Source organism: Syzygium oleosum, unplaced genomic scaffold, assembly GCF_021117445.2.
Source record: "Syzygium oleosum isolate NSW1041296 unplaced genomic scaffold, Sole_v2.1 Sole_v2.07, whole genome shotgun sequence".
Classification (NCBI taxonomy): Eukaryota; Viridiplantae; Streptophyta; class Magnoliopsida; order Myrtales; family Myrtaceae; genus Syzygium; species Syzygium oleosum.
Genome location: NW_026607491.1, coordinates 6,416,890 through 6,442,239, shown reverse-complemented (window position 1 = coordinate 6,442,239; position 25,350 = coordinate 6,416,890). Strand labels below are relative to the sequence as shown.

The 25,350-nt window shown below is 41.9% G+C and overlaps 3 protein-coding genes and 1 non-coding gene across 5 annotated transcripts; 2 read left to right on the top strand and 2 right to left on the bottom strand.

Moving 5' to 3' along the window:
* The first annotated feature begins 1,244 nt into the window (after positions 1-1,244).
* LOC115673847 (xanthine dehydrogenase 1-like) lies at positions 1,245-13,238 on the top strand. The gene is made up of 14 exons (XM_030596099.2): positions 1,245-1,538; positions 2,205-2,304; positions 2,388-2,496; positions 3,374-4,885; positions 5,797-6,039; positions 6,242-6,556; positions 7,001-7,240; positions 7,554-7,838; positions 7,932-8,153; positions 8,474-8,635; positions 9,389-9,523; positions 10,997-11,233; positions 12,192-12,365; positions 12,794-13,238. Exons 1-14 carry the CDS (start codon positions 1,400-1,402, stop codon positions 13,034-13,036), a joined length of 4,116 nt encoding a protein of 1,371 aa, XP_030451959.1. The 5' UTR covers positions 1,245-1,399; the 3' UTR covers positions 13,037-13,238.
* Positions 13,239-14,637: 1,399 nt separating this feature from the next.
* TRNAL-CAA (transfer RNA leucine (anticodon CAA)) lies at positions 14,638-14,721 on the top strand. Its single transcript has one exon. It is a non-coding gene; the product is annotated as a tRNA-Leu (tRNA).
* An 886-nt stretch (positions 14,722-15,607) lies between these two features.
* On the bottom strand, positions 15,608-17,494 carry LOC130138635 (extensin-2-like). The gene has a single exon (XM_056313352.1). It carries the CDS (start codon positions 17,492-17,494, stop codon positions 15,608-15,610), a length of 1,887 nt encoding a protein of 628 aa, XP_056169327.1.
* A 2,499-nt stretch (positions 17,495-19,993) lies between these two features.
* Positions 19,994-25,041, bottom strand: LOC115675969 (E3 ubiquitin-protein ligase BIG BROTHER-like). Of its 2 annotated transcripts, XM_030598796.2 has the most exons (9): positions 24,986-25,041; positions 23,708-23,803; positions 23,464-23,621; positions 22,953-23,190; positions 21,846-21,880; positions 21,435-21,479; positions 21,156-21,283; positions 20,424-20,532; positions 19,994-20,311 (listed from the first exon to the last, which is right to left on the bottom strand). In XM_030598796.2, exons 3-9 carry the CDS (start codon positions 23,596-23,598, stop codon positions 20,246-20,248), a joined length of 756 nt encoding a protein of 251 aa, XP_030454656.1. In that variant the 5' UTR covers positions 23,599-23,621; positions 23,708-23,803; positions 24,986-25,041; the 3' UTR covers positions 19,994-20,245. The 2 variants fall into 2 exon arrangements, with proteins under 2 accessions (XP_030454656.1, XP_056169166.1); XM_056313191.1 differs by lacking the exon at positions 24,986-25,041 and having other exon boundaries at positions 23,708-24,393.
* Positions 25,042-25,350: the final 309 nt, after the last annotated feature.

Genomic DNA, 25,350 nt, shown 5'->3' with positions numbered 1-25,350 from the left:
TAATTTTTCAAAGTTTCAACGAAAAACGGAAGAAAAACGAAAAGCAAATGAAAAATAACTTCAGAGCGCGGTGCTTGTTTTTCTATCCTACGTTATAAATTTGGGTTTGTTTTTATTTTGTAAGTGTATATAAATTGTTATATGTCAAAGAAAATTATTAATATAACGAAATTATAAATCTTTTAATAAATACGTGGGTGGGCTGCCCACCGGAACTTTTTGCCAAGGCCTGACTAACGACGTAAGAAATCCAGCCATAGGCAGGTTTCACCCGTTGATTAGGTCCAGTGGCCTTATACTAAACGGAAGGACTTCACGAAACAAATTTCGAAAAGTCCAAACCTAGATCGACACAAAAAGAAAAAAGTTCCAAAATTACATTGACTATTACCGCTAAAAAAATAAAAATTTTAAGGACCACCCTTGTCCATTTCAATGTACTAGACAAGCGCAGCAAGTCAGTCGATGACATAGTCATCTAAGAACTGCCAAACATTCCCTTTCAATCGCGACCCTACATAAGCCTTTTAAGTCCTTATTGGTCATGAGGGAGCTCTCAAAGGCTCCAATAATTAGCCGGTGCGCACGGGACCTGGGGGTGACCATGACGCCCCCCCTCCCCAAATGCTTTAATCGATCATAATGATTATTCAAAGATGTTCATATAATCATATCCACTATTCAAAGTTCCTCGCGGATCACACTCAATCATGGACCTAAAAGGAAAAACGACGCAAATGATCTCTGAACTGTGGTCAAATGTGTAATTTGATCCATGAACTTTTTATTTATTCAATGTAGTCCATAAATTTTAACACAATGTGCAATGTGCAATGTGGTTCATGAACTTTCAATCTGGACTGCATTGAATATTTTCATATAGTTTAAGGATTAAATTGAACATGTACCAAAAGTTCATGGATGACATTGAATAAATTAAAAGTTCAGGGATCATATTGCACGTTGGATTAAAATTCAGAAACTACATTGAACAAATTAAAAGTTCATGGACTAAATTGTACATTTGACCAAAGTTCATGGACTATTTGTGTCATTATCCCGACCTAGAAAAATCGTCCTCGAATTTCACAATCTTTTCGGGGTAGTTTCGTGAGAAAAAAAAGAAGGAAAAAAATCAATGGTTTTTGGATTTTTGGAATTAAAAGTAATCCGAGCAATTTATATTTTTCCCTTTTTTTGGCCGACGGATATAAAACGGAAGTACGATTCTGGAATTTCCATTTTCCAACGTGATCGATCATCGCGGGGAAGCGCATGCTATATAAGGAGCGATTGCCGAGCTGAAGTCTTCTTCCAATCTTCTCCCACTCGGACGGCGATCCCGATCGGATCGGAGCGATCGCGAGCTCCGGCGGCGGCGGGGGGCGCCTCCTTCGCCATGGGATCGTTGAAGAGCGAGGAGGAGCTGGAGCAGATCGAGGAGGAGGCCTCCAAGGAGGCGATCCTGTACGTGAACGGGTCGCGGAAGGTTCTGCCGGACGGGCTGGCGCACGCGACGCTCCTCGAGTATCTCCGAGGTACGCGGTCTCGACGTCGGGGCATCTTGCGTGTATGGGAGTGGAGTTTGTTGTGGAGCTGCGATTATGTTGTCTGCCGCGGGGGAGGGAGTGCCTGTTTAGCAGGAGGAGTGCTTAGGAATTGGTCGACTTTTAGTAGTTCGGTCTCGTGTTCGGATTGAGTGTCTCGATCGAGCTGTCGTCAGTAGCAACGCATGAGCTGATTGATGAGAGCTGGAAAAGCATGCCTGCTTAGCGGCGAGAACAGAGCGAGAGTGACGATTGATATACGTGCTGCGTGCTGACTTAAATCTACTTGAACAAGCCGGTTTAGGAATCAAACGTTTATGAACTCGGTTGGTGCTGAGAAATACATTGAAATTGTCAGCTCGATTTCGTAGATGATGTAAGAGCTGCGGTGAAATATATCACTTGCAGATTGTCTCTTCTGATAGACTGGGGGACGCTGGAATTGAGTGCTGGCCATTTCGAAAGAATCTAGAGGGCTGTGGGCTTTAACTGCTTGTTTACGGAATACTTATAGGCCCCGAAAATCGGCATCATAGGCTGTTGCTTTACTCTCTAGCAGTATTTGGTCTGTTTCTATGGTTTCTTTTCATTGTCCATTGCTTTGGAATTCCTGTTTCAAGTCAATGTTATTGAGATTTTTCTTTTGTACTAATATAGGCATAGGTCTGACGGGGACGAAGCTCGGCTGTGGCGAAGGCGGTTGCGGGGCATGCACGGTGATGGTGTCTCATTATAATAAAAGTCTGAAGAAATGTGGGTGCGTCTCTTTCTCTCTCATGAGTTTAAATTTCTGTCCGTACTAAAAAATTACTGAATTTGTTTTTCGTTTACTTCTTACAGCCATTATGCCATCAATGCGTGCTTGGCTCCGCTATATTCTGTTGAAGGAATGCATGTGATCACGGTGGAGGGACTTGGAAATCGAGTGCATGGCCTGCACCCAGTTCAGGTAATTTATGCATAGTTTTTGTTTGTTTTGCACTGAGCATGCTGTCTTTCCTCTTCGCTCTATTAGTGTCTTTGGCTGGTCTTATATGAAAGGAGTTCTACCCTAATATTGTCTTTGTCTGCTAGCAATGTCATTACTTTGGGGATCTACCCAGGATGAACAGACTAGTTTTGTTGCTCTCCTTATGACCTGACCTCAATAGTAATGAGATGTCCAAATGCATTTCCAGTTCTTTCTTAATCTGTGGAATCTATTTTAAGTATTGGACATGTCATCTGAAGTGAGGATTTGTCTCTGTGGGTTAACATGGAACATTTCATTGATAATTTCTTATTTAAAAATTTAGAGGGAGACCTGGTACAAACTGTTTTGTCACTATTGTAATCTTAAGTTACCAATTACTCAGTTATCGGGTCTTTCTTTTAGTGAAAAACATAATAGGCCATTCTGCCAATGACTTTGTTGTGTGATTGAATGAGGATGCTGGTTCCTAAGTTCTTGATGAAAGTGAAACCTTTTTGAAAGTGGAAAAAATCTGGAAATGACAAAAGGTACTACATAAATTGTCATCAGTCGTTACTTGTCATGCTTGATGAGCTAGTTGGTCATCTACCACACACAGCTCCCATTGAGTCTCTGCACCTATCCTCCATTAGACATTTTTTATCAGGACATCACATTTCGCAAAGCATCAGTTTTACTGTTAAGTAAAGATATGGATTGTCATGTGAGTACAATTCTTTATCAATACTTTATACCTTGTGGAGACTTGACCTTATTTGCATAGATCTTGGTTTAGCTTGTATTCACCAGCTATTTGCTTAAGGGAAGTTTGGCTATGGATTTTTGAAAAGCTACTTTTCATATCGCTCCCCAGGAATCACTTGCACGTGCTCATGGTTCACAGTGTGGATTTTGCACGCCTGGTTTTATCATGTCTATGTACGCTCTTCTGAGGTCAAGTCAAAGCCCACCCTCTGAGGAACAGATTGATGAATGCCTTTCAGGAAATTTGTGTCGATGTACAGGTTACAGACCGATTCTTGATGCTTTTCGTGTTTTCACTAAAACAGATGATAGCTTATATGGTCCTCAGCCTTCTTCATCTTCTGTTGAAGAAAGCAACTTTGTCTGCCCTTCAACTGGTAAACCTTGTTCATGCCGATCAGGAAGTCTAGTTGACTCAGAAACAACCAGAGAATCTATATGTTTTGGACAAAAATATGAAGCAATCTCCTACAGTGAGGTTGACGGTAAACTGTTTACAAACAAGGAGCTTATATTCCCCCCTGAGTTGTTATTGAGGAAGATATCTTATTTGAGTTTGAGTGGCTTTAGTGGTCTCAAGTGGTACAGACCCTTGCGACTTAAACAGGTGTTAGAGTTAAAATCAAGATATCCAGATGCCAAATTGATAGTTGGCAATACTGAGGTTGGAATAGAGATGAGGCTCAAGAAAATGCATTATCCAGTATTGATATCAACTATGCATGTTCCTGAATTAAATGTGCTGAATGTGAAGGATGATGGAGTGGAGATTGGTGCTGCAGTAAGATTGTCCGATCTTTTGACTGCTTTCAGAAAGGTTGTGACAGAACGGGCTTATCATGAAACCTCGACATGTAAAGCTTTCATCGAACAGCTCAAATGGTTTGCTGGAACACAGATAAAAAATGTTGCTTCAGTTGGTGGAAACATATGTACTGCTAGTCCAATATCAGACTTGAACCCTCTATGGATGGCTTCTAGAGCGAAATTTCGAGTTATTGATGTCAAAGGAAGCATTAGAATTGTTTCAGCCGAGAATTTCTTTCTAGGTTATCGGAAGGTGGACCTTGCAAGTGGAGAGATTCTGCTCTCAGTGTTTTTGCCATGGAGCAGAAGGTTGGAGTATGTAAAAGAGTTTAAGCAAGCTCACAGGAGGGATGATGATATTGCTATTGTAAATGCTGGAATGCGTGTTTTTCTTGAGAAAAAAGATGACGATCTGGTTGTTGCAGATGCCTCAATTGTTTATGGTGGAGTGGCTCCTTTATCTATTGCTGCAAGGCAAACGAAAGAGTACTTGATTGGAAGGACTTGGAATCAGGAGCTTTTGCAAGGAGCTTTGAAAGTTTTGAGGAGTGACATAATTATCAAGGAAGATGCTCCTGGTGGGATGGTTGAGTTTCGAAGGTCTCTAACACTTAGTTTCTTTTTTAAGTTTTTCCTTTGGGTTTCTCATGAGATGGATGCGATGAGATCCATCAAGCAAGAGATACCATTGTCACAGTTATCTGCCATAAAACCATTCCAAAGACCATCTGTCATTGGATGTCAGGATTATGAAATTGTAAAACGTGGGACTGCCGTAGGATCTGCTGAGGTCCACCTTTCCGCAAGGCTTCAGGTATCTGTACTACGTCTAGGAATCTAACACAGTGAGATTGTTGCATCTATTGTATGGACGCCATTGCATATTCTCATTTGCATCACCGAACTTAATGCTACTTTCCTCCAGATTATTGTAGTTTTTGTGATTACCACCAAATCAGGCATTCGGATGCACTTCCTTTCCTCATGTACTATGAAGTTTGTGGTCTACAAACATGCTGATAAAGATATACACACACTAAAAAGCATGAAATGGCTGCATTCATTTCACATTATTTAGGTCACAAACTTTAGACATTTATCTGCTTATTTGCTTGCTACAAGAAATATATATAAAGCCAGAAGGTTTCAATTAGTCTTCTTTGCTTCCCATATTGATGTGACCAAACTTTAAGCAGTAACAGATCATTTGGCTACAATTCCCGATGCTTATGCAACTCAGAGTTCCAACTAACTTGAGATGCCAATGCAATAGTTTTTATATTATTTTACATGAGTTTATCACCAGATAATATTTAAGTCAACTTATAAATAATGGCCAAAATTTGATTTCAGGGGATATCTGTTTTGCTTTCTTCTATGAATATATATAACTCTTCCTAATCTCCTTTTCCTCTTTCCTTCTTTGAAGTTATATTTTGTTTTCAAGCTGTGACATCTTTGTTTCTTGATTTTGTGAATTTATCCTGTTGCAAATTATTTGATGGATTCAGTACGCTAATATTGCAAATAGTCCTGACTGATATGCCTACAAGTTTTTGTGTCATTGTTTAATGAGTGAGCGGAGTTATGTCTCTTACCTTTTATACCGGTGTGCCCTGAAGCTGTCTTCATAATGTGATCTGTCATTTTTTTTTTCCTACCAGTTGCTTTTTCCATAGGCTGAGAATAACTGTTTCACATTCTTATCTGTTATTATTTCTTCAGGTGACAGGTGAGGCAGAATATGCTGATGACACACCCTTGCCACCTAACGGTCTGAATGCTGCGTTAGTGTTAAGCAGAAAACCTCATGCCCGTATAATTTCAGTAGATGCTTCAGGAGCGAAATCTTCTCCTGGATTTGCTGGCATATTTCTTGCCAACGATGTCCCAGCAAAAAATAAGATCGGGCCCGTTATTTATGATGAGGAGCTATTTGCTTCAAAATTTGTCTCTTGTGTTGGTCAGGTACATCATAGCAGTTAATCTTTATATGTTCTCTGTGTGCTTTGGACTCCTCTGAACAAATTGAACTTATGACTTAAACTGTGGCCATCATTTTGAAAAAATTTAAGATTTAACCATTGGACAGGAAATTCTTTTGGCAGTGTTTGACTCTTTCTTACTCATTTGCATGTTAAGTCATCTTATTTCCAATAATTTGTCACAGGTTATTGGGGTTGTCGTTGCCGATACACAAGAGAATGCGAAACTAGCGGTGAGAAAGGTTCATGTTGAGTATGAAGAACTTCCAGCTATATTATCAATAGAAGATGCCATAAAAGCTCAAAGTTTTCATCCCAACACAGAGAAGTTTTTGGGAAAAGGTGACGTGGATCTCTGCTTTCAATCAGGCGAATGTTACAAAGTCATACAGGGGGAGGTTCAAGTGGGAGGTCAGGAACATTTTTACTTGGAGCCACAGAGCACCGTGATATGGACAGTGGATGGTGGAAATGAAGTCCATATGGTTTCCTCCACTCAAGTGAGTGAGGCCTTTCACCAACATTGGTTTCCTCTCTTTATGTTGAATTTTTTTGCAGTCAGATCAAGTTGCCAAGTGCGAATAAGAAAATTGATTGATAACTGAAGTCAATTATGGTGGGTTGCCGTGGGACTGGATTCAGCCAAATCATTAGTGTGGTAGTTTAGAATGAAACTAGAAAGAAATATTTGGGCGCTGGGTTCTGTTTGTTCGCTGAACTTGTATAGATATCAGGCTATCTTGTGATACGATTAGGGTTTTGGACAGGACCGTTGCTTTGTACTCACTTGCTTAGTTTGATCACATTATGTCCCTATTTTGCGTCCTTATTTTGAGAGATTTATACACACGCGTGCGCGCATATATATTCTTTTGTTCTTGCATAAAAAGAAATTGATTTCAAGACTTTGTAAATAGTACTATAAGAGTATTATTCCTCTGCAGGCCCCTCAGAAGCACCAGAAGTATGTTTCTGAAGTGCTCGGTCTGCCAATGTCCAAAGTCGTCTGTAGAACCAAGAGACTTGGTGGTGGATTTGGAGGAAAAGAAACAAGGTCAGCGTTCCTTGCTGCTGCAGCTTCTGTCCCATCATATCTCTTGAATAGACCAGTGAAAATTACATTAGATAGAGACATAGACATGATGACAACTGGGCAGCGCCATAGCTTTCTCGGAAAGTATAAGGTGACGTTTATTACTTAGTTTGTTCTTTGTTTCCTCTTGTGCAAAATGTAGTTAGTTTGTTCCACACTATGTAGTTGAAACTGCTGAATTCTATTCTTAACAGTGGAACTCTTTCTTCTTCCCCTTTTATGCTACAAAGGCCAGGATTAAATAGTATAGAAACTGGTCAAGATGAAAAGTTGTTTTGACATTTTGAATCTAAATGTTGCTGTTTGGGCTTGTTGCATTATAATGTGCGACAGCATGTTAAGTTTGCTTAGGGAAAATATATTCCTGCGCACAGCATGTTGACAAATTAAATTACTTGATACAGGTAGGATTTACAAAGGAGGGAAAGGTGCTGGCACTGGATCTCGAAATCTATAATAATGCTGGGAATTCTCTCGATTTGTCTCCCGCTATCCTAGAGCGTGCCATGTTTCATTCGGATAATGTGTATGAGATACCAAATATAAGGATTAATGGAAGGGTTTGCTTCACTAATTTTCCTAGTAACACAGCATTTCGAGGTTTCGGGGGTCCACAGGGTATGCTTATAGCCGAAAACTGGATCCAGAGGATAGCTGTAGAGCTTAAGAAGAGCCCAGAAGAGATAAGGGTAATTTTTACTGTTGTTCCTTGATTTATTCTTTTCCTGGTTATTTTCTCTATGCCTTCTTTTTTATTAATCTCAAATTGAGTTTCCGTATAGGAGATGAATTTTCAAGGTGAAGGGTCGTTATTGCACTATGGACAACAACTTCAGCACTGTACGCTGGACCAGCTCTGGAATGCACTGAAAGGGTCTTGCAACTTTTTGAATGCTCGCAAAGAAGCTGACCAATTCAATCTTCAAAATCGATGGAAGAAGCGTGGAGTTGCCATGGTTCCAACAAAATTTGGTATATCCTTCACAACAAAATTTTTGAATCAGGTATTTGAATATTGCATATATAAATGTTTTCTCCATGCTTTTGAGCTGATTTTGGAAATTATTAGTGGTCTCATGAAGATTTTGTCCTTTTAATTTTTTCCTTTTGTGCGGTATGATATATATGCTCCCTCTAGAATATTATCCAGGTCACTTTGTTAATACCTTACCTCTATGTTGTCTCTATTTATTTTTCCTTGGGCAGTGAAAGGGTTAGTTTCCGCTTTTGATCTTGTTCTTTCTTCCTGATGACTTATTTTACTTTTGAATGTTGACTGTTGCTTTGGTGAAATGCATTTACTGGAATTTTTTGGTTTCTTTAGGCAGGTGCTCTTGTCAATGTTTATACAGATGGGACAGTTTTAGTTACACATGGAGGTGTGGAGATGGGTCAAGGTTTGCATACAAAAGTTGCCCAAGTTGCCGCTTCTTCCTTCAACATCCCTCTCACCTCCGTGTTCATATCAGATACCAGTACTGACAAGGTAGATATGCAGCTTAGGAAATAGGCAAAAGAATATTATTATGGTGTTTAGGAAGCCAAATCTTAAATTTTAACAGGACCCTGTGTAAATCCTAGTCTTAGCGACCATAAAGCATTCTATCCATTCTATCCTTCTCTCTCTCTCTCTCTCTCTCTCTCTCTCTCTCTCTCTCTCTCTCTCTCTCTCTCTCTCTCTCAGAGGAAGGGGGGTGAGGTGTGTAGCGAAGTTGATCTTGTTGGACGTGTCACTTAAATCATTTGTCGGTACTGGATGAAGCCTTTTTTTCCCCGGCAAGATCATGGTCGCATTCAACCTTTGAGGCTCCAACAATTGTTCAAAACTTAAAAAATATATATATTATTAATCAAAGGTCCTACTGATCACCTTGTCTGTATTGTAAATATGCAGAAACAACAAATAATCCAGCTAAAGTGACAGAAATTAGACCTAAGACAAATCCAGCTAAAAAACTTTTCACAGCCAATTTTCAGAAATTAATTTGAGGAGATAGGCTATTAGTCCTTTCAGAGTAAGGATATGTAAATTCATCGATGCTTGCTTTTTAGCAGAATCTTTGGACTTAAATTTTGCAGTTCATTACATGAGATACTTTATCTTGTAGATGTGAATATAGGTCACTGTTAGTGAATTCATCCATGCCACTATTCTTAGATAACTTTGTCAACAATTATTCTTCCATCTGTAAATTCTGCAATGCCTTTTCGTAATCTTGTATAAATCCTTGTGATATAGGTTCCCAATGCGTCACCAACAGCTGCGTCTGCAAGTTCTGATATGTATGGAGCTGCAGTTTTGGATGCTTGTGAGCAGATAAAGGCACGCATGGAGCCAATTGCTTCACGGAAGAATTTCAGCTCTTTTGCTGAGGTATTTCCTTTGTGTTGAGATTATCATGGAAAATCATACTAACATGTTCAAGTTCTGAACTTAATATGTGAAGTTCTTCTGTTTCCTCATTATAAGTTTCTTAACCATTATAATTTTACTCAATCTGCTACTCCACTCGATATTTTGGTCGAATCACAAGTTTAAATAGACTTGAAGCCACTAAATAGACTTGAAGCTGCTAAAAGCTGTAAAGCAGACGAGATACTCTGATCATGGCTCCTTAGTAATATTCTTTAAGGAATCGAGTCTTGTATTATTTACAATGTAGGAAGCCAAATACTGCAGCACTTCAGATTTCATGCATTGGGCTTTTCATCCCAGCTCCGGTACTGCTAGTGAATACGAGTCTAGCATCGTAGTCATGGCCACGGGCCGGTTTTGGCTCGGAACCGGCCCGGTCAAACCCGGGCCCGGCCCGTTGACCGGGCCCGCGGTTCGGAACCGGAACCGGCCCGTGGCCTACGGGCCCGGTTCCGGTTCCAAATTATTTTTTTTAAAAAAATAATAATGAATATTTTTTTAAAAAAAATTCATTATTTAATTTTTTTTTATAAAAAAAATTGAACTCTAATTGCCATGCATTGTAAGTGCATTGATCTCTAATTACAATACTTGGCTTGAGTGTATTGAACTCTAATTACAAAGCTTGGCTTGGGTTTTATAAACAACCCCTTTGATGGTCTCTTCATTCCCATTCGATGTGGGACTCTCGGCTTGCCTTGAACACCTTCAATGTGAGACTCTTGGCTTGTCTTCATGCAAATGCCAAGAGTCCCACATCGAATGGGAATGAAGAGGCCATCAAAGGGGTTGTTTATAAAACCCAAGCCAAGCCATGAGCATGTGAAGTTGTATGTCTTTTGTGGCTACGATCCTTTGCTAGTTAAGAGCAAAGGGTTCCATTGGACCGCCTAGAACCGGACCGGACCAATGGTCCGGTTCCCAATTCTATGATTTGCCGGTCCGGTTCCTAGTTTTAAAATTAAAGGACCGGTCTTACCGGTTCGGTTCCCGGTTCCGACCGGAAACCGATCACCCCTATAATTTTCATTTTGATTATAATTTATATTGAATAATTCATTATTTCATTTTTTTATAATTCATTATTTTTTTATTTCATAATTTATTTTTAAAATTTTTAAATTACGAACCGGAACCGGCCAGTTCCGGTTCACACATGGCCACGAACCGGAACCGCCGGTTCCGAACCGTGACCATGACTACAGCATAGCCTCTTGGGGCACTTTACTATCACAAAGACATTTACCTATGAACTTAGGACTACATATAGCAGAGTTCAACTTAGTGTGGGCTTTTCTCTCAAATTTTATAACGCTTAGGTACCACTAAGGCTTTACCATAAGCTTTTCACGCCTAATAATTCAGATGACGCTCCTTATCAATCTTGAGGAACTTATATGTCTTATAAAACTTCTCTCTTTTTTTCCCCAGCTAGTTGGGGCATGCTATGTGGAGAGGATAGATCTTTCTGCTCATGGATTTCACATCGTACCTGAGATAGGATTTGACTGGAATACTGGAAAGGGAAATCCTTTTCGTTACTTCACTTATGGTGCTGCATGTGCTGAGGTAGAAATTGACACTTTGACTGGAGATTTTCACACGAGAGCTGCAGATGTCTTCTTAGATCTCGGATATTCTATCAACCCAGCTATTGATGTTGGACAGGTACCTTACATTTGGAGCTTTTACTTGCAATCATTATTGTTAGGATGCACGTGTGAGTTGTGTTAAAGAAAATCCCACATCGAAGAATTGATATAGTGTAAAGTAGTTAATATATCATAGTTGGTCTATAACTCATTGGTTTAAGCTTTTAAGTAAAGGTGGGTCCAAATGGATATATTAATAGGCTCGAACTTAGGCTCCCTATTGGTGATCTCCCCAATCGAAAGGTATCGGGCTTCTGCTGTGCGTTCCCAACTATCTTGATTCAGAAGGATACCTGAATTAAGGGGGAGCTCACACTCGAGGTGGAGATTGTTAGGATGCACGTATGAATTGTGTTAAAGAAAATCTCACATCGAAGAATTGGTGTGGTGTAAAGAAGTTAATATATTTTAGTTGACCCATAACTCATTGACTTAAATTTTAGGCTCGGACTTAGGCTCCGTCTTGGTGATCTCCCCAGGTGAAAGGTGTCGGGCTTCTGATGTGCGCTCCTAACATTTATTTTGTAATGCTTAAGCTTGGGGTTGATAAAACGTTCAAAACCTCCCTACGACATATGATAAATATGCTTTAGGTAAGTCCATGGCGGAGTTAAATCCAACTTTTTAGCATGAATTCGGTATTTATTACCATTTCCCACAGTTAAAGATGAATTCCAGACTAAAACAAGGACCATCTCCATGCAAATTTTTTGCTACTCTGATGCTTGATTTTGATATAGTAAAGAGGAAGGGAGTGGGAGTGGGAGTGGGAGTGGGAATTGGGGGAGAAGCTTTCCCAGTGTATTTAGGAGTGTTTGGATTGATGAAGGAAACTATTCTCCTTAAGCCATGACATGTGGATTACTGCTGCATCGATCTTGATTCTCTTGTTTGTCATCTGCACTTACTCCAGCTCAAGTCCCCCAAAACCTGAGCATGTTGCCCTTGATTTTGTCATGTAAACTTTTCGGCAGATTGAAGGAGCATTTGTACAAGGTCTGGGTTGGGTAGCACTAGAAGAACTAAAGTGGGGCGATGCCGCTCATAAGTGGATCCCGCCCGGATGCTTATACACATGCGGGCCTGGAAGCTATAAGATTCCTTCTGTAAATGATGTACCTCTGAAATTCAGTGTCTCGCTTCTGAAGGTATGCTTTTTCCTCTTTTCTCTTAAGCCCCAATAAAAAAAATATGTATCCATGGGAAGTCTTTGATTAGCTCTTTCATCAACCACATCAAACCAAAAGGAAGAAAGCCTGAGGTAGTGGAAATTATACCGCAGTTCAAATATAATGAGGCAGAAGACAATGGACTTTTAGCCATTAAAATCATGATATGCATTTCTAGGGATAGCCTTATGAGAATACTCAAAATGCATACATGTTTCCGATCCCTTTCAGAGGAATAACTTCAGTACCGACACAAGTTACACTTCGATCTGCATTAGGATACCAACTCGGCACATCTCCATCTGCTTTCTGATGTTGTCGCATGGCTTGATGTGATCACATATAGGTTGAATTGGGAACTTAAATTCAAAATTAGAAGGCTAATATGAGTTCTCTGTTCTAAACAGGGTCATCCCAACGTGAAGGCCATCCATTCATCCAAAGCCGTCGGCGAGCCTCCATTTTTTCTAGCTTCATCCGTCTTCTTCGCCATCAAAGACGCCATTGTTGCTGCGAGAGCCGATGCAGGGTTCACGGACTGGTTTCCTCTCGATAACCCAGCGACACCTGAACGTATCCGAATGGCATGCTTGGACGAATTCACAGCACCGTTCGTCGGCTCTGATTTCCGTCCCAAGCTTAGCGTCTGATCATTCTTCTGGTTGGCCTTTGTATGGCCCACCGCGCATGTGGACACAAAAGCACATTTGTAAGTCCCCTTGTATCATAAGTTATAACTATCTATTGACCGAGCTCAAAGTTGGCTATTGTAGATCTGTACAAAAAAAATAAAGGGTGGGCTCTGATCTGAATAAGAACAATAAGATGCGACAATCAACCATTTCTATCATATGTTTAAGCTTTCTTCATTAATTTTACAGTTCTATCGTATATAAAAATTAATCATGGGTAGACATCTAAGACGTTTGGCCATCACGAAAGGCTTTATATAAAAAAAAAATTATCCACGTCAGCACCGGCCATCCTTCGTGAAACTACCGGCATTCATGATAGCGATTTTCGGTTAAAATTAGTCGAATTGATTCAATTGACAAAACGTAAAAAGGTGCATGACTCAATTGGCAAAATTGAAAGATTTAGGGATGAATTAGTAAAAGTGTAATAGGTTTAAGATTTTTTGAACAATTTTATCGAATCCACGTAAATGCTCTATTGGAGTTTCATGAGGCACTTGCTTTCAAGGGCTTTGAACGTGACTGAGGGAGCATCGTCATTGCATAGAGACATAACGGACCAAAAGTTTTGATCGAGGCCTTCCCCTTGTACCTTTGCTTGAATATTTATAATTTGTACTCTGATTTTTTTCTTATACAATTTTTCATTATATCAGGTGGACGAAATTGGAAGTACTAACAAACAAGAACAAAATTCACGTGGTTGTAATTTGTACTCAAATATTTTTTATACAATTTTTATCATATTATTATACTGGTGAGTGGAATTGGAAATACTTATGAACAAGAAGAAATTTAATCTTATTCCCCTCTCTCTCTCTCTCTCTCTGAGCATCTTGTGAGTGAAAGTATTTGCGTCATGACTAGGTAGTATACACCTGCGTTACATAGACGTGAACTTTTTTCATTTGTGCAAATAGAAGTATGTGTTTTATTATGAATTGTTCATTAAATTATATTGAATCTCGTACCCTTCATCTTTGATCAAATAAAGGTGAAATTCTTAGCCTATACTACATTTTACCATAAAATATAGGGACTCGATAACAATTAGAAAAATTATAAATTGTCATTGTTATATGGCGTGGGGAAATTCCATATGTATTGTAATAATAGAAGAAAACCCATGGGACTGATCAAGGCAATAGTATATCATAGATAAAAGTAAAAATGAGTGGAAATCATAAGAAAAATGCTCCCCGTAACGAAAATGATCAATCCCTTGCAAGTGGGAGCCTTATGTATCACTCCTAGAACAATCGTTAGGAAAATGATTTTCAGTACCTACTGATATTGATATCGTTGTACTAAAGTTTTTTTGTAGTAAAAAAAGGTGATCGCCGGATTTAGAAGGGGAAAGTATACAAAATGAAAAAAAAAATGACCATGACAAAGAATTCAGGGAGAAGCATCTCAAATTGGTTATGATCAGAGTTCTGGTTTGTACACCTTGTAGTGTACTTTTTTTTGTAGTGTACTTGACATTATGCAATTGTCATAATATCTTCATAATAATAGTTACTATAGAAAATTTATTCAAAGAGTGCAACAACGAAGTCAGGATGGCCGAGTGGTCTAAGGCGCCAGACTCAAGTTCTGGTCCTCGTGAGAGGGCGTGGGTTCAAATCCCACTTCTGACATATTTTCCTTTGTTTTTTCCTTCTCTTATTTTTGCGTTATCTTCATTTCATTTCTTTCTTCCTTCCTTCTGTTTTATTTCCTCTGCTTCTAGATAAACAAAGATCCAGAATTCCCTAATCATGTGTTTGGAGAAGAAAAGTCTTTTCAATTAATAGCTATTATAATAAGGCGATCGAATTAACACATACTGGACTTTATTCTTTTCTCTTTTTACCCTATGGCCCTGTACATTCATGGGTCACTTCTTGCTGTCTATACATTCTTAGAGACAATGTCGTGACTCGATTAGTCATTGTTCACGCGACGTGACTATAGCTACTATTCGGATAAACGGTGCAATCTGTTATATGGTTAAGATAATGTTGATCTTACACGCCACCTGTCATATTTGTCATAATAAGCGTCGGAAAGCTCGTGACCATGAGCATCGATTTAGTTTGTTCATCCGCTTCAAGGTGGCAATTTGCTGATTAGGTCGACGAATTAGAATCAATTGTGGCACTCGAATCCCGATTAAAGAGTGATACTCGAGGGAAGTAAGTTATATCTCTTTATACTAATTTCTCCACATAGTCAACGTAGGAAAAATTATGGAGTCAATGATGTCACACCTAAACTGTTGATCATGGATAATAAAATAGAGATGGATGAGAATCTCTTGCAACAAATGCAGAGCATCGGCACATCAAGCTTAACAAGGATATGTCTCACTAAAATTGTTCAGCAGTATTGAATGATACATTCAGCTTGTTGATACACATTTAACATGAGCTGCACTATGGTAAAGCATTCTAACGATGTGATAGCACTTGAATGTTGAAAATAAGTAAATGAAGTGCTTTATTTTTCTTCTGCCATCTCTATATCGAATGAAGAGTTCTTAGCTTAATAGCCTATGGGAGGCGGTGGTGGCGATGGTGGAGGAGGATAACTATAGTAGTATGAACCACCAGGTTGTGAGTTGACTGAAGGTGGTGGTGATAGGTAAACATAAGGAGGTGGGGTGGATGGAGATGGAGGAGGTGGGGGAGTTGAAGGTGGAGGTGGAGGAGGTGATGGGGATGTTGATGGTGGAGGAGGAGGAGGGGAATTATAGTGGTAAGGAGGTGGTGGAGAGGGAGAGGGTGGTAGAGGTGGAGGCGGTGACTTGTAGATGTAAGGAGGGGGTGGGGATGTTGATGGTGGAGGAGGAGGAGGGGAATTATAGTGGTAGGGAGGTGGTGGAGAGGGAGAGGGTGGTGGAGGTGGAGGTGGAGGTGACTTGTAGAAGTAAGGAGGTGGTGGGGATGTTGATGGTGGAGGAGGAGGAGGAGGAGGAGGGGAATTATAGCGGTAGGGAGGCGGTGGAGAGGGAGAGGGTGGTGGAGGTGGTGAACTAAGATGGTAGGGGATTCCAGGAGTTGGAGAATTTGGTGGTAGTGGAGAGATGTAATAGTAGGGTGGTGGTGGCAGTGATCGAGAAGGTTGTGGAGGAGACTTGTAAGCATATGGTGGAGGTGATGATAGGGATGATGGAGGAGGTGATGGCGATGGAGGTGCTGGTGATTTGTAGATATAGGGAGGCAAGAGTGACAGTGATGGTGGTGGTGGTGGTGGTGATTTATACACATAAATCCGCGGCGGTAATTGTGACGGAGGCGGGGAGAACTTGTGGTGACGTGGTGGCCTTATGACACGCTTTGGTGGTGGAGGTGATGATCTATACGGCGGAGGAGAACGCTTGGAAAGTGGGGATCTATACGGTGCATGAATTACTTGCTTAAAATGAGGAGGTGGAGACATGCGACGATGAGGTGGGTGAATCACATGCTTTGGTGGTGGTGGAGATTTATGATGCCGATGGGGATGACTTATGTACTTGGGAGGAGGAGGTGGTGATTTGTAATAATAAGATGGTGATGGTGGTGATGGTGGAGGATTATAAGTAGAGGGTGGAGGTGGAGGAGGATGCGTAGGTGGTGGCAGGGAAGGCGGAGGAGAATATGTTGGTAATGGAACCGGAGAAGGAGAGTAAGTGGGGAGTTGAGATGGAGGGAAATACATAGGTGGTGGTGGTGGTGAATATATTGGTGGTGGCGACGAGTAAGCACGAAGTGGAGGTGGAGGAGAATTCACAGAAGGTGGAGGTGGAGAAAGTGAATATGTTGGTTGTGGAGGAGAATTAGTTAGGGGTGGAGGTGGAGGCGAATTCATTAGCGGCGGAGGTGGCATATATGTCGGTGGTGGACTATATGTTTGTGGCGGCAGCGAGTATGTAGGGAGTGGAGGTGGAGGAGAATTCTTAGGTGGTGGCGGTGGAGGAGGAGAATATGTAGGTGCCGTTGGTGAATGTATAGGGGGTGGAGGTGGAGGAGAATCCATAAGCGGTGGTGGTAATGAATATGTTAGTGGTGGAGGTGGAGGAGTATATGTCGGTAGTGGCGGCCAGTATGTAGGGGGCGGAGGTGGAGGGGAATTCAAACGTGGTGGCGGTGGAGGAGGCGAATATGTCTGTGGTGGAGGCGAATAAGTAGGGGGTGGAGGTGGAGGGGAATTCATAGGCGGTGGTGGTGGAGGAGGAGAATATGTTGGCGGTGGAGGCGGTGGCGGTGGAGGAGTGTATGTTGGCGGCGGCGGCAAGTAAGTAGGGGGTGGAGGTGGAGGTGGAGGTGGAGGTGGAGGGGAATTCAAATGTGGTGGCGGAGGGGAATTCAAATGTGGTGGCGGTGGAAGAGGTGAGTATGGCAGTGGTGGAGGCAAATAAGTAGGGGGTGGAGGTGGAGGGGTATTCATAGGCGGCGGTTGTGGAGGAGGAGAATATGTTGGCGGCGGAGGCGAGCAAGTAGGGGGTGGAGGAGGAGGGTAATTCCTAGGTGGTGGCGGTGTAGGAGGCGAATATGTTGGCGGCGGAGGTGGAGTATATGTTGGCGGGGGTGGTGAGTAACTAGGGGGTGGAGGAGGAGGGGAATTCCTAGGCGGCGGCGGCGGCGGCAGTGGAGGAGGCGAATATATTGGTGGTGGAGGTGGAGGTGGAGGAGTATATGTTGGCGGCGGAGGGGAGTAAGTAGGGGGTGGAGGTGGAGGTGAATTCGTAGGTGGTGGCGGTGGAGGTGACGAATATGTTGGCGGTAGAGGAGGAGAGTAAGTAGGGACCGGAGGTGGAGGGGAATTCATAGGCGGCGGCGGTGGAGGTGACGAATATGTTGGCGGTAGAGGAGGAGAGTAAGTCGGTGGCGGTGGTGAACTTGTTGGCACTGGTGGAGGTGGACTTGTCGGTGGCGGAGGAGAACTCACGGGCGGTGACAGTGGAGGGGGCAAAGACATTGGTGGTGGAGGAGGTGAGTAAGCAGTCGGTGGAGGAGGAGGAGACTCGTAGGCATACGGCGGCGTAACATAAATTGGCGGGGGAGGTGGCGGGGAACTATCGTAGAGGTCATTTGCGGACGAGACAACCATAACGAGGCACAAGGAAATGGCATATACCAGCCTAGGCGAATGCCAAGACCGCCTCCGGGTTGCCATGGTCACTCGAGCTTTTCGATAACTCCCAAATTAGAACTAATGTGGGGAAGAATGAGTGGGCTCTAAATCCATTATATAGAGGTCTCTCCATGCAATTACTAAGCTTAATTAATCTCTTCAATGAACTTTAAACAGGCTGTATTCCGGATTAAAGTAAGACCCATCACCCAAAAACCCCCCCGCCAAGTTGCTAAAGTCTTTCTTTATGCAAATCGAATGGAGGAATTTCTAGGCGGGATCTGGGTTCTCGGCATGCTAGGCCAACGAGCAAACCCATGAAGAACGATAGGAGCTGAAAGGTGCCGTACAGAAGAAGGACGAGACTGAGCAATTGCGAGTGTGAAACCAATAAACTCGCGGCCGCCCAGCAACATGCAATCTTGTGATGACCGTAACACTCGCCGGACTGGAAATCTCACTCGTCATGATGAGCCAGAGTGCAGTAATCTGAGGTTGGTTCTTCCTTAGGGAAGACTCGTTGTGTCCCGCGACTTGCGGGTGCTCTGGTTCACTTGGACAAGCATCGTTAAGGCCATGCAGCATGCATAGTAGACCATTTCATCCATTGAGACTGCATAGTCGTTGTCTATGAGATAACTTAATTGAAGTGGGCAGGACACTTTGCCGGTACGTTGTCGGACAAAGTCCTCAATTTAAGTGAACGAATTGGCACTTCAAGGAATGCATCAAGACAACACAATCCTAGCACATGTTAATAAGCTGTCGAAAGATATAAAAATCTAGATTGCACCGGTCAATCGTTAGTATTAAATGATCAATGTATCCTCACGTTTCCATTCATGTATGAATAACGACTCCTGTATCAAGAAAAACTCGGTGGAGAAACCGCTTATGTCCGATTTGGACGTCAAAATTTTCAGCTTCTTGAACCTGGGATATTCGTTGCCATTTGGTAATCTGAGGCTTATAAAGAAGGCAGTGACGGACAAACAGGGCAATGTTGATGGATCTCATGCATGTAGAGAATCAACATCCTTTCCTAAAAATGCCAAGGTAACTCTGGTCATGCTGTTTGTTTGCTTCTCACGAACTGGTCGGAAAGCATGAGCTCCTAAGGACCACAGTAAAGGCAATTTGATCGGGCTTCAGATCATGTAGATTGAAATCAACAACAGTAATCTGAGTTTCGGTTATTGTGTCGAGAGAAGCGAGGGCTCCAGATCATGTAGATTGAAATCAACAACAGTAATCTGAGTTTCGGTAATTGTGTCGAGAGAAGCGAGATGCAGTCGGTCCCATCAGGTCAGACCGGCAATTCTCACCTCCCCTATTCAGTATCACTCAATACATCTATTACAGCCAAAACAAAGATCCAAATGCAACGAACATGGCAATTCTTAACTCCCTTTATGTTCATGGATATGGAAAAAACCAGAAAGAATTATCTCATTATGACTTATCTTGGATCTGATGATACTCATCCCCGTTTTGCTATCACGCATTGAACAGAGTGGCGTCAAAGTCAACTAGGTTAGAGTCAAAGTAAAGCTAAGGCCCATTAATTGATTCCAAGCTTCACCAGAAAATAATACTACGGCCGAGGTAGGCAATCCAAAATGTAGACACCGAGTGGGTTGGGCGATTGACTCTAGAGGCTGTGGTCAGCAGTCAATTATATTTCTGATTTATAGAGCTAGCCACATGTTTCCAACCGCTCAAATTTAGTTTATCATGGTCAAAGTATTCCTCATTCCTCAGCATTCTTCCTCAACACATTCTCTGCAACGTAATGCAGAATCACATGAAGCATGTATAAATGAATCATTAAATTCAGGAGGGAGAATGCAGCTATCTCGGTAAAAACAACCTGAAAATTCATAAGAAAATACAAACCCCAGCTATCTGACAGCCATTTCTGTACCTACTTCATAGCTCAGCTTTCATATTAAGTAAAACCCAGTGTTTTACTAAGCAAGGTGCAACGAACAAACCTCTATGGTGCAAGAAAGCACCCAAGCTCGAGAAACGAACAAAAGAAATGAGAATTTGCCTTTGTGTTCATCAATGATTACTTTTTACTCTTTTGGATGCATCCACGAACACCTCAGTGTAACAAATAGGGCAAGCCTGAGAGAATCAAGAAGTTACAATCAGTAACTTCTAGCATCTGGTGAAGAAAACGTGAATAATTTCTCCAAGAAAATGATAAACTTATAAAACAATGAAATTCGACAATTACCTTGTTGATACTGAGCCATTTGGCACCGCAGCCAGCATGATAGACATGCTTGCAAGGAAGGGTCATACGCCGGTCTCCTCGTTTATATTCCATCTGGCAAATCACACATCTGTTTACATCAAACACAGATTGGTTTAGAACAAATGACAAACCGGGGGAAAAGCTTAACCATCAGCAACGAAAGTGATGCACATGAATCTACCGTTAGTTTCTTATAATTGCCGCACTGCAAGATGGTAAATCCCTATTGCTAATCTCATTTAATTGCTGGCATCCAAATGAATAAGTAAACTGCAACTGCAGAGAAGATGATTTTAATGTACTTGGCCATCCATTGCTTGCTATAGCACCCTTCATTCATTATCTCGTCCTAAACTCATGATGAAAGGCGGTGCACAAAAAGTTGCCATTTACTAGGGCTTGTTTGTTTAGGATTAAGTAAAAACAAAAAATACTTCTTAGCTTTCCTACCAAAATTTAAAATATTTATCCAGATTTCAAAAAAATTTGAAAAAGTTATACGCAAATCTACATGTCGACATTTATATGTCGTGAAAGTTTCAGCTGTTCAGGGTTATTGAAAATTTTAGATTAAGCAAAACGCAAATATAAAAGTCTATCCAGACAAATCAGCTTTACTTTTTAACTTTTTTTTCTTGGTCAGAGCTTTACTTTTAACTTAAGTCGTGGGTTTAAAATAGAAAGACTAAAGAAAATGACATCAACTTGTACCTCTCATCTCGTGATCTTCTCCTGGAAAAGAAACCACGCTTGTATTTGGAAATTGGAAGCAGACTTATTTGTTCTTGCGAAAGACCTCGACTCTGAGTTCCGACAGTCTCGCCTAACTCAAGTAACTCCTGTGCATGAGATATTGTATCAGCAACTCTCACTTGAGTACATAAATCACGTGCAAAACTACCAAATTTAGACATAAAATAACTAAGAAAGGCATCACAAGCCCCACTAGGCAAACATTAGATGTGAAACAGTGAAATATTATGCCCAAACCTCATAAGTCATGTTGTCAGGATCTATGTTGTCTTGCCAAACGACCTGCATTATCAGCAAGTTTAACCACGGTTATCGAGATGGTTGACATTTTGGAGCACAAATTACTTGAAGAACAGAACATGATTTGGATAAGCCAGAGCCAACCAGCTTAGTATAACTTTCTAGAACCTCATCTTGGATTTTATAAGCCCATTCAAAAATAACCACAAGCACTCATATACTCATCGTCATTGCAATAAGATAAACCACTTTTCGAGTGGGAAGTGTGAGCCAATTGTAAGTACCACTCCTTGAGAACATATTGAAATTTACGGTATGAAATAGTGAGTGCAAAGAAAAAATTATAGGTCGACAACATGATTTCTACTTTGAACCACGCTAGATGCGATGGACTACAAAGCTACAGACCTGATAATCCTGTGAATTGTGATGCCTTCGTGGACCTGAAAAACACAGAATGATTTGAAATAAGATTTCAAAAATTTAAAGTGACGATAAATTCTATATCACCCAAGAAAAAGAATATCGAGTAGACTGAAGAGATCGGTGCAATGCCTTCGTGATGGTAACAATGATATTTTGAAACCCAAAATGCATATACGATAAAATGAAACGTGAGTTAAATCAGCATCATATCCCCTGGAGGTTTATAATAGAGCTGCTACTATGTTTGCTTAGGAGATAGTAAGTAAACTCCATAACAAAATAGAAAACCTAGGCTCCCCAAATGCGGTTGAAATTGCTTGTATATAGAGTGATAGAGCATATGAAGTGTCTCGCTGCATATGAACAGATGCACCCGAGAGCAACCTGGATAAGTTACTAGGAGGAAGGCTTATGGAATAATGATGTTACTCTGTCGGCATTTTCTTTTGAGTATGAATACCTGATGCGTCAATATTACTACACAACAGCCAGGACAAAATTGTGCCAATCAACGTTTGTTACAAAGGTACAGGGAAGTTTCAAGGATGACCATATGCTTTCTCAGAGTAGTGTTTCTTAAGGATGGGAAAGACTCTTAATTTTGAAGATGTGACAGTTGTTGATGCATAGATCCTACCAAGAAGAGGAAATAGTTCTCCTCTGTATATGTCAAGATGGTTGTCTTATCTTCAAATGCACTAATTGACCAATGCCCATAACTACAGGTGTTTCTATGAAAAGAAATGAATTTGTCCATTTTCAGGGTAAACTATGCAACAATTGCTCAGCCTCACAATTGGAAAATATCTTAAGGAAAGGCTGTGTCTGATGTTATAAGCCGGCGTTGTGACATTCCAAACTGCTCTTGGTACCTGGGCAAAAAAGGTCATCACTACCAAAAGTCTACAACATCCTATATCCTTGGACAGCCACGAAAAACCATGCCAGCGACTTCTGATGAAACGTAGGCGATGCTTAATCACCTTCTAATGTGGATAAAATAAAAAAAATCTTAAACAGTACCGGCAAAACAATAATTTCAGTCTATCGACAATAAGGTTGATTCACTGCTGTAAACTTAGAACTTACATGCTGCAGAGCGGTCGCGAGATCCACTATTTGCATTCCCCTCCCATCCACTGCTTACTGCAGTAGTCTGCTCATTAGTCATTGAGGGGCTAACCATAGGTCTTCGAGTCTCATGATAGGCTTGTCCATGACCATCCACCTCATATGAATGACCATAGTCGTAATATGAGTAATTACTACCATATTCTGATGAACCCACTTTATAGTAGTTTGTATTCACTGATGGATATACGCTCTCCTGCATAATATAAGAAGGAAATAAATGCAGGATTAGTGCTAGACTAAGATCTAATAAAAAACAGAAAACCAGAAAGATGCTGACAAATGCTCCAACAGTTAGATTGGCAAGTATAAATCACAACGGAAAAGTAGAGAAAATTCTGAGTCCTGCTGTAAATTATCCTCCTCCCAAACACAAAAAAAAAAAAAATACTGAGAAGTAAAATACTACACTGGTACAAACCAGCCACCTCTCCAGAAATGGAAAACAACATAATCAACTAATAGGTACCTGAGCATGAGAAGCACCAGAAAATATGAAATTCACGTGTTCATAAGTAAGACCCTCAAAATACTCCATGAAACTTCCAGACGTATTGTAAGGATAGGCAGTGTTAACATATTGAACATCCATGTTCCAACTCATCTCGCACCACCGTCAATTCCCACCTGGAACGTTAATGAGAAGCAGATAAACATCCACCCCATATTAAAGCATCGAAGCGTACGAACATGAAGGATCCAGAAATGCATACCAAGCCTAATCTCTCGCAACCGAGGCCCGCAACTCCATTCAAATACAGTACATACCGCCCGTTACGCGATCCGAGTGTCCGATCTTGTCAGAGATCCTACAATTGAGATGACAATTAAAATCGACCTCAGGCCAGGAAAGAAGTATTCTCGCTGTAACAACACTCGCACCAATGCTAGCCATGCTTATAATGCAGAGATCATCACTTTCTGCCAAAAAAAAAAATACGGTGACCCTCTAAATGTTAGCCCTGCTTATAATGGCTAGCCGTGCTTATTAACGAACAGCCATCAAGGAAATTCGAGTCATCACAAACGACGGCCGAAATGTTTTTTTCTCTTTTGTTGTTCTTTTCGCGGCCGGTGCATGCATGCTGAAGGAACAGTAGTAATTCATGGAGGGTGCAATCCTCTGTTTCATCAGCGCACAAAGTACCCAAAGATGGTGCCTTTGAGATCGCTCCGACGATAAAAGAGAAAACCCGAAGCTTCAAGCCTCGACTGCGGACACCGCCGCCGCCGCCACCCCCGGAAACAAAGAAAGAATTCAAGACGCCAGGAAGAGAGGGGGGGAAAGGCGACCGAGACGCTAATGCCGTCCCAAATTTCACCCATCTTCTCTCCCTCTCTGATCAGACCATCGCCCGAATCAGAACAGCAGAAAATAGAAACCGCGTCGCGCCAGCCGCGAGCCGCTATTCCCCGAACCCACCCCAAAAAAGGAAAAGAAAGAACTCGGAATCAGAGTGAGAACGGCCTCCGGCTGCCGCCGAACGCAAAAGGCGAGGGAGCAAAAGAGCAGAGTCGATGCCGGGTGGTCGCGCACAACAAGAGCAAAAGTTTCGCATTTTACCCCCCGCCGGCGTCGCCGCCGTCGTCCTCCTCCTCCTCCCGTCTGCTGCTGCTGCTGCCCGGCGGCGAAGCTGGGGGGGGACGGGGAGACGAGAAAGCCTCGGTTCCCCTTGCTGGGTTTCTCGTGGGGGGTGGGGAGAGAAATTTGCGAACGAGAGGGGGGAAGAAGATCAGAGAGAAGGAGATATATAAAGGAGGAGGAGGAGAAGTAGGAGGAGAAGATGCTGGAGCCAAATTAAAGAGAATGCGGGATGGATGCGGGGCAGGATGCGGGCATATAATAATCACGCAAAAAGCAAATGTCGAATGCGACTTTCAAAGACGACCCAGCAGCAACAGCAACAGCAACAGCATTAGATTCCTTTGCATAGAGAGAGAGAGAGAGAGAGAAGGAGAGAAGGAGGGAGAAGGAGAGTGGGAGAACCGACATTCGTCGCTTTTGGAAGGGGGGGAGGGAGCTCGCTTTCTGTGTCTCCTCTCCCTCTCTCTCTCTCACAGTCTCTGTCCCTGTCTCTTCTGTGCGCTTGCTTCGTCTCTCTCTCTCTCGCTGATGTTGAACGGAGGAGAGAGAGAGAGAGAGCGGGGAAAAGCGGGGAGCTTTCTCTCTCTACTGCGACCGGGAGGAGGAGTGAGTGTGAGACTGAGTGTGAGAAGGGGGGGTGGGTGGTGCTGCTGCTGCTGCCTTTATGCAGTGGTTTCAGAAACACGCGAACTCCGTTAGCTGGGCTATGATCCGGTCCTTCGCGCTTGCACACCCCCCGTTTTTCGCTCTCGCGAGATCTCCACCGTCGGA